General features: G+C 55.5%; 5 protein-coding genes across 5 annotated transcripts; 1 reads left to right on the forward strand and 4 right to left on the reverse strand.

Moving 5' to 3' along the window:
• Positions 1-2,244: 2,244 nt before the first annotated feature.
• On the reverse strand, positions 2,245-3,912 carry BO72DRAFT_425709 (uncharacterized protein; the record flags this gene model as incomplete). The annotated part of the gene is made up of 6 exons (XM_040942918.1): positions 3,525-3,912; positions 3,306-3,441; positions 3,247-3,258; positions 2,757-3,176; positions 2,660-2,693; positions 2,245-2,599 (listed from the first exon to the last, which is right to left on the reverse strand). The coding sequence occupies exons 1-6, from the start codon at positions 3,696-3,698 to the stop codon at positions 2,245-2,247; spliced, it is 1,131 nt and encodes a 376-aa protein (XP_040802807.1). The 5' UTR covers positions 3,699-3,912.
• Positions 3,913-4,417: 505 nt separating this feature from the next.
• BO72DRAFT_400791 (putative O-methyltransferase) lies at positions 4,418-6,517 on the forward strand. Its single transcript, XM_040942160.1, has 2 exons — positions 4,418-5,075; positions 5,149-6,517. Exons 1-2 carry the CDS (start codon positions 4,908-4,910, stop codon positions 6,226-6,228), a joined length of 1,248 nt encoding a protein of 415 aa, XP_040802808.1. The 5' UTR covers positions 4,418-4,907; the 3' UTR covers positions 6,229-6,517.
• An 826-nt stretch (positions 6,518-7,343) lies between these two features.
• Positions 7,344-9,080, reverse strand: BO72DRAFT_374380 (AGC family serine/threonine-protein kinase; the record flags this gene model as incomplete). The annotated part of the gene is made up of 1 exon (XM_040941131.1): positions 7,344-9,080. One exon carries the CDS (start codon positions 9,078-9,080, stop codon positions 7,344-7,346), a length of 1,737 nt encoding a protein of 578 aa, XP_040802809.1.
• A 1,066-nt stretch (positions 9,081-10,146) lies between these two features.
• On the reverse strand, positions 10,147-11,638 carry BO72DRAFT_57967 (dihydroneopterin aldolase). Its single transcript, XM_040950541.1, has 3 exons — positions 11,578-11,638; positions 10,460-11,496; positions 10,147-10,391 (listed from the first exon to the last, which is right to left on the reverse strand). Exons 2-3 carry the CDS (start codon positions 11,351-11,353, stop codon positions 10,215-10,217), a joined length of 1,071 nt encoding a protein of 356 aa, XP_040802810.1. The 5' UTR covers positions 11,354-11,496; positions 11,578-11,638; the 3' UTR covers positions 10,147-10,214.
• A 711-nt stretch (positions 11,639-12,349) lies between these two features.
• On the reverse strand, positions 12,350-14,325 carry BO72DRAFT_374285 (putative pre-RNA splicing factor Srp2; the record flags this gene model as incomplete). The annotated part of the gene is made up of 6 exons (XM_040941126.1): positions 12,350-12,739; positions 12,793-12,889; positions 12,952-13,025; positions 13,453-13,613; positions 13,750-13,878; positions 14,274-14,325. The coding sequence occupies 6 exons, from the start codon at positions 14,323-14,325 to the stop codon at positions 12,350-12,352; spliced, it is 903 nt and encodes a 300-aa protein (XP_040802811.1).
• Between the last annotated feature and the right edge of the window lie 590 nt (positions 14,326-14,915).

Below are 14,915 nucleotides of genomic sequence, written 5' to 3' on the forward strand. Positions count from 1 at the left end.
ATGGTCCAGTCGCCCCTCCACTCCCTCGCCCGGTACCCTCCTCTCTCCGCAACCACATGCGTCACGCTCATCCTCAATACATTCTTTTCCAGCACAAACTGCACGCCTTTCCCTGCCTCCCCAAAGACCAACTACTTCGTCTGCTCATCTAGTCGATACCCCGGTCGCGCCACTTCTGACAAATCCCCGCGAAACACATCCTGCACGGGACTCAACTCGAATAGCAGGCACGATGCGGCCGCACCCTCCATCTCCGCCCAGGGCAGATGGAATCCAGATACCGCTTGCTGTCCGGACTGCGTACACCGGCCCGCTACCAGGACCACGGTCAAGTCCTCGTCATTGCCTAGGTCGGCTGCCAGCGTCTCTGCCGTTTAGTGTTTCTCGATGGTGGGGTACGTCTTGCGCAACGCAAGGGCCTCGAATGCCACCGTCTCTGCAAAGATCATCCCCATCTGCGCTAAGATGGGGCGTGTCTCAATCAATGGGGCAAGGACTGGAGGATATCTTCCTGCTGGGCTGGAGGTTGATAGAGCGGGAACAGTGGTGTCTCCAAGCTGGTCAAGAAGAGTGGCTATCCCATAAGAATCAGCATGTATCTTTGACCTCCCCCGTCCCCCGGCCAAAGCCCTTGTTCTCCAAACCATAAGGTAGAAGCAGGGAGTAACTGGTGAGGGCGTCGAGGGTGGTGTCTGGGGTTGGAGGCATTTCGTCCGGCTTTGAATTGGGGAGTTGATTTGAAATTGAGAATAGAGGGAGTGTGTGAAAATAAACAAGATAGAAGAAATTTTAAGGTGGTGATACATGCCTAAAGTCGCGCGCCTGGACCGGGTTCACTATTCTAATTAGGATCAGGCTCATTGTTTCTCTGCCATCATCCGTCAACAACCACAGCTCAGATCTAAAGCAAGATCCTCTATTTTGTCAGTCCCTGCTTCAAATATCCAGACTAATCAGCGCGACCATCCTTGCAAGCTCTAGCCCCCCCCCCCCCCTCCAGCCAACACCGACCCAAACCCTAACCTGTGCTGATTCGGCCCCCCTGGAACATCAACCACAACAACCAGGATAAAACGAAACAGCCCCCATGCTCAAATTCCCCAGGAGCACTTCTTCCAGGACCACAATGCCCGCATCCTTCATTTCCGTGATTCCGTCTAGACCAACACAGTGTAGTATAAAAAGGCGGCCCCCCCCCCTTTTCCTCAGACCACCTCACATCCCCCACCCCCCAAAACCCAAAAAGCCATCATCCACTCTTTTACTTTTTTTCAAAATTAATCACACTCATTCCACGCCCAGCGAAGAAAAAAGAACATGAGATTCATCACCACCGTCACTCTTCTCGCGGCCACCCTCGCCACGGGGGTGACATCCACCCCGGTCTCGGTCCCGAATGCATCCCCTGACCACGGCGGCTCCATCCAACCCATCAACCTAGGCACCAGATCGGTGCACAACGTCGACGTCCTTCGCAAGCTTCCGGGTCCCAATGCCCGCTCCTGATCCCGATCCATCGCTGGGTATTTCTGAGAGAAACCCATCTACCAATACCAAGGAAGTTGGGATTGCGAAGTGCTGTCACCGCCAACAATCTCGAGATTTTGGGGTGTAGATCATCGCTGAAACGGATGGGAGAGGGGGAGAGGGGGGGCGTTGTCGGGCAAGGCTAAGGAGTATTTATGCGGGGGAGGGTCAGGAGGCAGGCGGCAAGTGTTTGGGGGAAGAAGGGGAACATTCATGGAATTTAGGGTAGGGCTCAAGGGCTTGGGGGCAATGAGAGGGCCAGATCCCTTTTTCAACGGTGTACTGTATTAGATGACTGTTTGTTAGTGCTGGTTATCGAGATTGTCGCGCTGACGACGCGCACCCATCAGAGATAAGGTCTGTTCGATCAGGAGCATGGCATTGGGGTATATAGGTATCCCGTGGTTTTAGGGCATAGAGGCTGTCTTCTGGCTTTTCTCTTCGTTCATGGCACAGGTCTATAGGTTGCGGATGGAAGATGGGGTGCATGTTTGGGGTTTTTGTTTCTATTGATTCATTACAACTGTAACGGGCCAGGTGCAATGAATCGAAATACATTTATACGCAGACAAAAGAAAAAATATATTAGACATCTGAAGAGGTCTGTCTATTGGGAAAGAGTTTCAACAGTCCCCAGGACTGTTACAAGTGTATATTAACTTACCTTTCCACCTCGAACCCACTCTGCCTCCTAACCCAAGCAGTCCAGACCGGTGGTCAACGTCTAGCATCCCCCGGCGCATGCGCTGTCCCGTCGCCCGACTGCTGCACAGTGACCTGGATCTGACTCGTCCGCCAGATCCCCCGCCGCAGGTCCGTGGCATCCGCCTCTTCACTGTCTTGATCATGGGGGATAGTATCCAGCGGCAACTCCGACTCCGACGGGAGACGCTTGGCCCCCGAGGGCTTGAGCTTGGGGGTGGTCGACAGCTTGAAGGCGGATGCGCCGGAATATGGATGCGAGGTGTGGCTCAGGCTGTCGGAGCGGTAGCCTTTCGATTCGAAGGCTTTGCGGAAGAAGGGCCGGAGCGTGGGGATGCAGGCCGCCACGATGACGACGTTCTGCTCGATGCTGTGTATCCAGTCAGACAGGTCAACTTTCTTTTCGGAGGATTGAGGAATGAAAACGTACAGGCCCCAGACGACTAGGGGTACTACATTATATACTGAACAGACTCCATGTTAGTCACAAGGATGAACTGACTGCTAGAAATGAGGCCGCAACTTACGTGGATCCGTCCGATCAGTAAACAGATGCAGATACGTGGCCTTGATGATGGTTACGATCGCCGAGAGCAGCGTTAGCCCCATCATGATGCACACCCCCACCTTGGTCGCGGTTCGCATCTGCAGCTTCCAGAAGACACGGATGGGCACCACGGCCAGGACGACATCCGTCATGGTGGTGTAGGCGCTGACCCAGTAGGAGAAGTCGTCGAAGACGCTGGCGTCCCAGCATTGGCCCTCCCGGGCGGCGTCCCACAGTTTCCGGGTGGGGCGGCACTGGAAGAAGACGATGAAGACGGAGACCATGGCGAAGACGACCTGCATCGTCACCATGGCGTAGAGACAGCGCGTGCGCAGCGGATTCGGGTCGAGGAGGTGGCTGACGAGGATGGCGATGGAGATGTTGGGGAAGCTGAAGGCGCCTGCATTCAACCGATGCATCAGTGATCAAGAACTATGACCGGAAATCAGCGGATGGAATTTGAGGCGTACCGATGTTGAATGCTGCGATCATGTTAACTAGGCATAGAACACCAAGCAAGGACACTCACGGAATGCTATGATCTGCCATTTGGCCGTTTGGACATATCGGTCAGTGCCATGGTCGGCAATCACCGCGGCCGTATGGCGACCGAGCCCTAAGGTGACCGCGTAGGAGACAAATGCCGCCGCGATGATGCTGAGGCCCTGCAGTCCAGTATCCCCCTGGTCAGCGAAAGTCTGTTCGTCTATCCATTCCCCATCCTCTACCAACTTGCTAGGTGAATCACCATGGAAAAGAAGATGAAGAAGTCATCCCATCCCAAGCTCTTCGCCACATGTCCTCGAGCAAAAAGCTTCAACGCGACCACGGCAATGGCAGTGCCAGTGAACACCCATGCGACCGCATTGATCTCGCCGGCTCGACTTTGACTGAAATCCACATCCGTGTCGAATGAAGCCATTCAGACTGCCTCGAATGCTGCAATGTTGAAGGCGTCCGCCGGTGAAGTGGCCCAAGCACGAGAGATGGGCCGGTTTTCTCCTCGGTCTCGACGAACAGGCATTGGCGAGATGGGGACACCCCGGCAGTTTGGGCCAGAAACGCACGATATAAGGAGGGCAGAACCTGAGAGGAGAAACGGTTGCCGGAAAATAAACTCCTCTGGCACCAGCGTCATTAGTCGTAATTGTTCGGCGACGCCACGGGGCTCTCTAGCGGCCCTCGGTAAACGTCAGAGGATTGATTCTACGAACGATATTACGATTTAGGAGCATTAGTACCATGGAGCCAAAATGTCACGGCCAGTGTTTTAGGGTTTTCGCGGAGATGGCGGGAAGTGGAGCGGGAACGAGTCTCCATATCTCATATCTCCGACGTTTCCAGCTTGTTCACTCCTCCACCGTTGATTTTGAATACAAGCTTGGGCCTTTCGTTGTTGATGGAGGCAATGTGGAACGCGAGATGGTGTGCAATACGCGGTATCCTCTCTTCAGTGTGGGTAGAATAACTGAATATCTCGAGGCAGCAACGGGGCGGGACAAGCCCCGCGTGGCTCGCAGTCGAAGGAGCGCTAACAACGCGTTAACCCTCTTAGCTTGACGGCGGTGCCTTCGCTACTACTACAAAGTGGCATGACGGACTTCCTACGGAGATGGTCTTAGTAGCATGTCCCAGGAGGCCAGCTGTCTCTAGCAGACGCAGACACCCTTGTCTCGCTCCATGTGCGCACATGCACCTCGGGGTTCGTCCTATCTTATGTCCTTGTACGTACAGTACCTGCAGCAGGATCCTTGTCTACCACGGGGACGGCACACTGCAGGGATCTCTCATCCTTCGAGGACTAAGACTTTACTGCATAAATCTGCCCCAATCACTCAGTCCCTCCAACACAGAAGAAACTGGGGTCGAAGACGGATTAACGACTACATGAACAAGACGAAAGCCACCCAGCCTCGTCTCGAGCAAACACACGTGTTGAGATACAGACAGACTGTTTCCATCCACTTCCCCATGGGCTAGAATGTGACTAGCTTGCACTGACTATAGCAGCAGTCTATCTTCCGGCTACCCCTCACTGGAAAAGGAAAAGATATATGAAGCCCTGGACGCCCCCCATGAGCCCCTCGCTGCGTTTCTCTCTGTATTCCACTCTCACCTTGCAACCAAAATCATGACGAATCCATCTGTATCCACTATCTTGGAAGACTTGGCCGCAGCAGGCAAGGCCTATAACCAGGCCGAGCCTGGCTCCCGAGAAGCCCTCATTGATCGCAGCCGTGCGCTGGTGGCCGCGCTGGAGATGCCCAGTGAATTTATTCAACGCAGCTTCTGGGCCGAGGTATGAGCATCATCCCAGTATCACTCCCAGTGATGTACCCACCTGCTGATTCACACGCTTGTGACAACGACAGCCCGCCATGTCCGCCATCATCCGCATCGCCGTGGACGTCCAACTATTCCAGCTACTCCGCGACGCAGGGGAGGCGGGCCTGAGCCCGTCCGAGCTGGCCGACAAGACCGGCGTCGACGTCGTGCTCCTGCAGCGGTTGACGCGCCACCTGGTGGCGATGTACCTGATCAGCTTCCATCACGGCGCCTTCCACGGCACGGCGCTGAGCGACCAGCTCGCCGCGGACAACTACCAAGACAGCATCTCCTTCTGCTACGACACGGCGCGCCCGTCCTTCAACAACTTCCCCGCCTTCTTCCAGAGCACCCACTACCGATCCCCGACCGTGGGGAGTTTGGACGGGCCCTTCCAGCGCGCCCATCACACCCCGCTCCACTTCTTCGACTGGCTGGTGGCCAACCCGCCCAACCTGCCGCACTTCGACTCCTTCATGAGCGCCTACCGCGCCGGCAAGCCCAACTGGTGCGACCCGGGCTTCTACCCCGTCGCCGACCGCCTGATCGCCGGCTTCGAGCCCAGCAGCGACGACGCCGACGACGCCGAAGACGCCGAAGGCGTTCTCCTCGTCGACGTCGGGGGCGGCCGAGGCCACGACGTAACCATCTTCACGCAGCAATACCCGACACACCCGGGGCGAGTCATCCTGCAGGACCGCGAGCCCGTGATCGCCGCCTTGGCTCCTGCCACCACCCCCACCCCCACCAGCCTGAAACCCACATTCACCGCGCAGGCCCACGACTTCTTCACGCCGCAGCCCATCGCCGGGGCGCGCGCCTACTTCCTGCACTCGATCCTGCACGACTGGGACGACGAGCGCGGGGTGCAGATCCTGCGAAACCTGGTGCCCGCGCTGCGCCGGGGCTACTCGCGGGTGCTGCTGAACGAGATCGTGGTCAGCGAGGAGCGGCCGACGCTCGCGGCCACGAGCATGGATCTGATGATGCTGGCGCACTTCGCCGTGCGCGAGCGCACCGAGCGCGAGTGGCGCGCCATCCTGCTCCGGGCGGGGCTCCGCGTCGTGGAGATCTACACCTACCCCGGGGTGGCGGAGAGTTTGATTGAGGCGGAGTTGGTGGCTTGATTTCTCCGGATGGTGATGCTTTTAGCGTGTGGTTTTTTGTTTTATAGGCCAGGCACAGAGGTCAGTCAGTCAGTCAGTCAGACATGGGGGTTGAAGTTAGCTGAGCTGAGCTGTGTGGTTCGATTGCAGCGGCAAAGAGGTAAAACCAGCCACAACCTCGTTTCCACGATTCCAACCTCTCTTGACTTTCTATTTTGATAGCTAGACGAGAGATCGTCGATCAGCACAGTATACTACAGTAAAGTACACAGTAACTAACTACAGTCCGGCCGGTCGAAATTCTAGATTCTTTTATTTCTTTAAGATAAATTTATATCTTCTTCCCTCCCTATCCTTCTCTACTCTTATGACTAGGTTGTTCAGATTTAAATAAGCTGGCGGAGTAGCTCTTTATATCTCCAGAACCCCGGTTCGTAGAGTTAAACTGCTCATTGTCTAGTATGGGATAGAGGAATGGGGTCGATGGTCCAGAGTTATACTATACTATACTAAACTACACTACACTACACTACACTACACCCGCTGCAAGCCAATCAGTTCAAATCATGAAATCTATGCTGTGTCTTCTTTTAGTCTCCGGCATTCGATATCAAACTTCCCTCAGACCCTCCTCTCCAACTTGAAAAATAAAACCATGGGGGTCATTGGGAAACGGTCATGGTATTCGATTTGGATACATGCACAGAACTCAAAGGGGCTGATGCGGGGGTTGAGGTTGAGGTTGTATTTCCACATGATGCTGGATGCTGGACAAAAGTGAATGCCAAGCTGATATAGTAATAGTCGATTCGGTAAACTACTTTCAAAGTTGCTGAAAAGGGCCGTCCAGTGGGGGCAGGAATAATGGTTTGGTGGGCGATGTAGAGGTCACTGCAGGCTACACAGTCTACTCAAGCCACGGGAGTCATAACTACGTATCTGCTTGAGCACGCACAGCTGTTCGTTTAAAACACTTCAGAGGGGCGGTTTGAAAGTCAGAGTTGTCGGTCATCGGCTTAGTTGCTACCGTTGCTGTAGATTCATTGAGCTATTGTTCGAACTGAATCATATATCAATCATGAAAGCTATGCAATCTGCTAGTCACGCGGGAAAAAAAAACACTATCTATCCGCCGATCACACCCCAATCGCCTTGTCTAGCAAACTGCTCGGCGCCACGAAACTAAACCCGCCGAACGGATTACTCTCGCCCAGCCCCAGCGAGACCGGCGGCACCGCCGCCTGAGACGCCTTGTAGTGTTCATCAAACCCATGCACAATCGGGCTGAGCGGCAGCTGCGTGAAGTCCACCGAGAAGTTCTCCGCCAGCGCCGGGTCTGTCACCACGGGCACGATGGGCGGCGTCACCTCGCGCCGCTCCAGGGCCTTCCAGTCGATTTTGCGGAAGAAGCGGTGGCTCTTGATCGTCTGCAGATCCTTGGGCATGTGGTACCCCAGCCGCTTGGCGGGTTCCTTGCGGAGGAGGCGCGTCAGTAGGTCCTTGGCGTCCGGACCCAGGAAGTAGGGCAAGGCCAGTTTCTGCTTGAGGATCTTCTCCTGCAGCTTGGCATTGTTGTTCGCCTTGAAGGGCGGGGATCCCGTGAGCAGATCATAACCCAAGGCGCCGAGGGACCACCAGTCGCAGGCCTTGCCGTAAGGTTTGCCCTGGATGACCTCCGGGGCCATGTACTCGATGGTCCCCAGCGACGAGTTGCAGCGGTCGTCATCGCTGACGGCGATCTTGCTCAGCCCGAAATCCGTCAGCAGCAAGTGCCCTTCCTTGTCGAGCAGGCAGTTCTCCGGCTTGAGGTCCCGGTAGATCACCCCGACCGTCTGGTGCAGGTGCTCCAGCGCCAGCACCATCTCCGCCATGTAGAAGGCGGCCGCGTCTTCGTCGAACATGCGCTCCATGGCCAGGTGGTGGAATAGCTCGCCGCCTTCGGCATACTCCAGGATCAGGTACAGCTTCTCGTGGTCCTGGAACGCGTAGAACAGCTTGACCACGAACGGGTGGCGGTTGACGCTCTCCAGGATCATGCGCTCCGTCTTGGTCTGCTCCACCAGCTTCTTGTGCACGGTGATCGACGCCTTGCGGAACTGCTTTTGTGCATAAAGCTTGCCCGTCAGGACGTGGCGCACCAGCAGCACGGTCCCGAAGGATCCCTTGCCCAAGCAGAGCAGCGGCTCGAAATCGTCAGACGCCATCTTGCGACACAGCTGCTGAGTGCGCACATCGCGCCCGTTCGACGCCTCCTGAGACTTTTCCTCAGCTACCGCATCGGCGCTGACGTAGTCATGCTCCAGAGGCACCTCGTAGCTGGTCAGGACTTCCGTCTGGTCACTGTCCGAGCAGACGCTGGCATTGCTAGGCGTCTCCGAGCGGGTCCCCTGGCCGGACAGGCTCATAGAATCCAGCTGCAGTTTCAGGGCGCTCACTCCACAACCGGTGGCAGGTTGGACCAACGGGCTGCTGGGGCCGGTCCCCGTTGGCGCACGGGGACGGGGACGGGAGCTCGGCGCGCGCGAACTGCAGGCCGAGCGGTCCGAGTCCTCATCGCCCGAGCCGCGAGGGGTGAATCCACGCACGGTCGAGATGGCTGGAGCCACCGCGTGAGCAGCGGCCGCCTGCTTTTTCTTCTTCTTGCGACGGTCCGCCTTCCCAGCCAAGAAATTCCCATTCAAATCCGGGGCAGGGAAGGGTTTGGTGCCATTGACCGCCGCGGGAGGCATCATTGCGACCTTCCGCTCAGGACTACGGGCACTGATCCGGAAGCCGGTTTCTTGGCCATCGTTCATGGTACTGTCCGCACGAGAGTGCGACATGTCGGCCTGCGGGCTGAAAACATCCGCGACCGAAAGGTCATCCGGTGTCATGGTCGCCGAGAAATCCATCTTTTCTCCCACCGATTTTCTCCCACCAAAAAAAGGGCGAGGTACAATTTCGCAAGAGGAGACCGATCACATGCACTCATGCATCGACAATTTGAAAGTACGCTCGTCCAAGCGGCAACCTAGTAGTGATCTGAACCAAAAATGGTTAGCATCCATCAGGCATAAGTTAGATGCACATACACGAACACGCATACGCGGGGTTAAGTCAAAACCGGTTTTTGCAGGAGACGCAAGGGGATCAAATTGTAAACTCACCCACACACCAATTGTAGATCGAGGATTCAAAGAACACCGCGCGCGCAACTCTTGTGAAGGAGTAGGTGGCTTGGCAGGAGCCCCTCGAAACTAGCACCAAATTACCGTCCGCCCTTATTCAGGACGGACCCTGGACCCTTAGCCAAGTCACCTCGCCAGCAGTGAAATCGGGCGAACGAGTGGATGACACGGCCTGGGTGCCAGCCAGAGTGGAGTGATATCGCGACACCGTAGACACCGTCGAGGGGGAGAAATCGGGGAAAGCGGGGGAATCGGTAGGGCAGCCAGCGGCGGAGCAGCGGAGATGAGCGGACGACAAAAGCGTGGATGGCGCAGACAGGCACATAGAGATACAGCAGGCTAGGTAGCCAACGAGGCAAGTGAGTTGAGTAAGAGATGAAAAGTGAAATAACACACAACGGATGTGTTTTGTAGGTTGTGGGGATCAAATAAAATTCCAGATTCCCTTAAAGAGGGGGGGAGATTTAAAGGAGGGAAAGGGAAGGGAAATGGAGGGAAAGTGAAATCAGGCTTAGAAGGAAAGCTGACACTGCGAAACAACCAAGGCCGATGATGCCCGCTGAGCCAATCATCAGCCGCCGGGTGCTAAGCGACGCTAGTCTCCTTCGAGCCAGGGCTGCGTCACGTGTTGCCGTCATTGGTCTCGGTTTTCAGGCCTCCCTCTTGCCTATTCAGGTAATTTCACTCAGGCATCCCTCCGAATGACACGGCATGTAGGTATGTCGCATACAAACCCAAAAGTAGGTTACCTATCATACCTATGGCCCATCTATAACCAAAAGCACAATTCCATATCCAATGAAATCCTAACATGAGGTACAAAGGTACAATACATCCTTCCTACTCAAAAAATGATTGCGACCGAGTAATTTGAACCCCAGATCGTTCTACAAAGGACAACGCGCTGGGCTTCTGGACCAGCACCGTCACTCGCTCATTACCAAACTCCATCGTCACAATGCGCGCCACGAAAGTGGCCAGCGCCTCGACAGTCTGGAAACTCGTAGCTTCGACCCGCTAACCCACCCCGACATTAGCAAATGTTCATTCAGAAAAGACACACCGCAGCAATGAGCTCTGCTTACCTCTGCCACAGCCCGCGTCATGGCCTGATAGGTATTGATCACCGTGGACCCCCAGGGCAGTTGACCGGGGCCCTTGAACTCCAACGAGACGATGACCGCCTGCTTCTCGACTCGCTCGTGGGAGTTGACCCCCAGGATACAGTAGCACCGGATGCCATCGATCCGGAACTCCTCCTCCAGCACCACCGGGCACCGCTCGGCCTCCGCCAGGTTGTCCACCGCAGCCGCCCCGTTCCGCTGCCGGTACCCCCAGACGGTCACACTGCGGTATTTGAGTCCTTCCTCCGCGCGGAGCAGCGCCTTGGGCAATTGCAACGAGACCTCGCACTGTCCGAACACCGCGTCGATGGGCGGCGGAGCGGCGGCGACGGCAGCCGACGGGTTGCCGAAGATGGCCGCCTGGGCCTGCGCCTGGGAGCCCGCCGACGCACTGCTCCGGCGCCGGGTGTCGTGGTGCTGGTGCACATGGGACATCCGCCGAACACCGGCGGCGGTCTCGTCGAGGAGGCCCAGTCCGCAGTTCGCAACGATCCCCGCCGTCAGCCGCACGTCCTCCCCGAGCGCAGCCCCCAGCATCTCATCCCGTCGGCTGCCGTCGATGCTGACCAGCTGCTGCGCCGATGCATCGCCCGACTTGCCGATGTTGCGGATATCCTCCTCCAGGCGGCGATAGAGCTTTCCGTAGTCCAGTGATAGAGAGACATCGTCGGCGATGGCGGCGGCGACCGCGGAGGAATAGGATAGGTTCAGCGATGCGGAGCAGGGCTGCGGCTTACTAGGACGGTGCCATGGGTCCGGGGCCGCAGGAAGCGTCAGCTGGATGTTCTGGAGCCGCACGCTGTCGAGGACCGGCGGACGGGGTGGGATATGGACGTTTACGCGTTGGTTAGCCATGATGCTAGCTGATAGTTGTGCAGAGATCAAAGGATGGATGAGGTGGGAGCGAGTGTGAGAAAGAGACGTTGCGAGCTGAGAGGGAAGCTAGCTCGCAGCGGGTGACCGTCGGGAAGATGCTGAAGCTACCGAAATTCGAGGCCCTGCCGTGACGTCAGCCCACAAGACGTCAAAGTGAATTCAAACACTCGAGAAAAGGTAATTTGAATAAAATTGTCTCGCACCTATTGTTAATTCAGAGAAGACCCTGTCTAGCTCTTGTGTCAATGCGACAGGCGCAGGGGGAGAAACCAGTAGTCGAGTCATTGGCAAAATAAAGTGGTGGGGGCGCCTCCGTCTTAGCGCGGGGAACTTGCTTTGTTGCCTTGCTGCCTTGCTGCCTTGCTGCCTCGCACGTCTTCTCCTCTCCTACTCCTACTCCTAAGCTCGCTTCCATTGTTTACTAGCCACTCTGGCAACCACCTCCCTTTCCCTTTTCAAACAGTGTTATTATTCAGTAGATCCAATATACACATACATTTGCCCATGAACCCATGGAGGAGAAGTGAAATTCACATCGTTAGATATTACGTCGCAAAGGGTTGAAGGCCATCCAGGGTCGCGTGCTGCTACATCCCTTGGCTGCGCTGAGGTCGACCAAGAGACCAAGTCGCGCGCGGAACTCGAGAGACCAGCCCAGAGCATAGATCGCCGAATCATTGGGTCATCATACCACGTCCGTTAATGGTCAGAAGCGCCTTCGTCTCTTCGTTCGTTATTTTCTTCTTTCTTCGCCACCTTTCGTCTGCGGTGTACACACATCCGCATGGTATTTTCAGCCGTATCCGGTCCAGGAGTAGAAGTGCAGGTGACCGAAGTCGGATTATTTTGTAGATCAGAGAGAAAAATAGCGCAAAGGAAAGCAGTTCAAGCAGAGCAAAACAGGTCAATCAGAAAGCACAGTGGGTATCCGCCATGCACTTAGTGAAACACAATCAAATGACAGCAAGCGAGCCCCTACCAGTAGCCGCGGCGTTCGTACGGCATGTACTCACCCCGTGGAGGACTCCGGGGACGGGGGTAGGCTCTGGCTTGCATGTAGGGGTCATCGTAGTGCCGGGGTGGAGGTGGCGGACGAACATCATACGGATCCTCATAGGGTCGACGCGGAGGAGGGTAGTCTTCAATCCGCGGGCGAGGTGGCGTCCGGCGTCCGTACCCATCCCGTTCATAGTATTCCCGCCGCATGGGGATAGGAGATCGTTCCCGGTAATGAGCCCGCGGACTGTAGCCACGGGGTGCAGGAAATCGGCGGTCGTATTCCTCCATTGGGGGAAAGCTCCGACGAGGGGATCGCGACCGGTAGGGGTCACGGAAAGAACGGTCTTCCGGGGGAAAGCTTTGGATCTGAGGAGAAATGAATAATGTGAACTGGATGTGGATCTGTCAAGAGTCCTTACATCGGCGATACATGTCACACGAGATCCCTTGAACTCGCGCTGGTCGAGCTTCTCGACGGCAGTTTTCAAGTCGTTGGCGGTCTCAAACTCAACGAACCTTTGTTCATAGTGTTAACGGTAATCCAACGGGGCGTCCAGGGGAAAGAGAATGCGACGCACCCTCTGCCAAGCTCACGGCCGGTCTCGGAGTATACCACATCAAGGCCAGACTGGCGGGCAAAGTCTTTCAGATCCTAGAGTACGAATTGGTGAGTTCATTTCCCGGTGAAGCAAGTCTGATATCCGGTAGGTCCATGTGGTTGAGAGCAGAACGATGAGGCGCCAGTCGCAAAGGGTCTCAAAAGAAAGACCAAAAATCAAGATCCAAGGCAGGGTAGTCCAAAAGGGGCATAATGTTCTCCTTCCAGGTTGAGGTCGTCCAGTCTTCAACCTAGCTCGTTGGAGAGCCTAGGTTGCTCCTCGAGTAATGCGTGTAGCTCCCAAAATATCGCTCGCAGTCGGCACATATCCAAAACCGGGGCAGGCTCGGGATATGTAGACACAATGTGTAGGTAATAGGTAAAAGGCAAAAAGAAATAGGTAGAGATGTCAAGGAACGCTGATGAGCCGGGCTTCAAGGCGTCCGTTTATTCCTAGGGAAAGGGGACTTGGGCTGCTAACCTGCCAACTTGTTTCCGGGAGTCCAGAAAGTAACATGCGAAAGATCGTGCGGCGGGGGCGAGGCATGTTGGGGCGGTCCATCGGGCCAGGGAAGTTTTCCTTGCGGCGCGGGCCACGGGCAAATTGCACGGTGAGTCGCTCGCCCTTGAAATCGCTGCCATCTGTGGGTTTGCAAGCGTCAATTGGTAGCCCTGGAGAGGGGTCTGACAGTATCACGTACGAAAAGCTAAAAGAAGAGTAATTGTTAGTCAATGGCAAGTGACGTGGCTTACGCTGGCCAGGGAAATGAGGGCTCACCGGGAACAACATCTCGAGCATCCATCGCGTCTTCGTACTCGATGAAGCCGAAGCCATTCATCAATTTGATCTCTGTGATCTTTCCGGAACCATGGGTGCTGAAATGCTCCTCGATATCCTGCTTAGTTACTGAATTAGGACTGCGACGCCCACAAGGGCGCCGCATTTAAAGGTCAGCTCATTGCGGAAAACAAAACACGTAAATGGGTCCAAGAAAAGTAAATTGAGAATCCTCCCCTGCAATGTCCGGGTTCGAGGAAACCCTGCGCAGAGTGGGGAGGAGCGCGCGCAGGTCTGGTTCCTGGCTAACAACCCCAACAGGTAGGATCTGAAAGCAGGAAAGAGATGCAATGGCCCACTGAACCAACGTCACTTGAGGGACTGGAAAGACATCCATCCAGAACACATGGCAATCCAGTGGACATCCTGTTACTGTGGCGCAGGTGGGCTGGAACAGATTTGGAAGGAAGAAATCCATATCGGATGGAAAGGAGACCTTGAAGAACGGATAGATGGCTGCATACCATTGCGGGGAAGGTTCCCGAGATAAAGTCGGGTGGACGAGACTTCAGTCATGGCTGGAACTCGGAAAGCAAACAAAGCAAGTCGCGGGATAATCCAATCGGCAAGGGGAGATTAATGTGTGGCCTCGGAAGTTCTTCCAGTTGGTGATCTGGGGGAATAAGCCACAGATGAGGATGATGGCCTGGTTATTATTCTCTCCAACGGTGTGTACTCCAGGTAGCTTAGTTGCGACAGAAACGGTAGCTCGAGATAGTTCGGTTTTCCTGGCAGTCCGGGAGCCGGGGAATAGACAGTCGAGATATTCCGGATGATTTTAGTAGACCTGGTGGTAGGTAAATAAAGAGACACCACCAGCTTGGAGCTGAGAGTGGTGTGCGTGCGTGCGTGCGTTTGGCTATCGTTGGCGAGTTATCGCAGTCGAGGGAAAAGGAGAGGAGGGGGGCGGAGGGGTTAGTCGAGGTAAATTGTTGTCAGACTGTTTATTATGTCGGGATAATCTGATAGATGAATGGATAGGGGGGTACGGAGGAAGGAAGGACGGTGACAGGTGACAAAAGTTCGAGAAGCTAGAAGAGAGGATAAGGAAGAGTTAATGGAAAGAAAAGACAAGAGAGAAAGAAGAAGAGAAAGAGGAGAAGAGA

The sequence above is a fragment of the Aspergillus fijiensis genome (assembly GCF_003184825.1).
Source record: "Aspergillus fijiensis CBS 313.89 unplaced genomic scaffold BO72scaffold_15, whole genome shotgun sequence".
NCBI classification, from domain to species: Eukaryota; Fungi; Ascomycota; class Eurotiomycetes; order Eurotiales; family Aspergillaceae; genus Aspergillus; species Aspergillus fijiensis.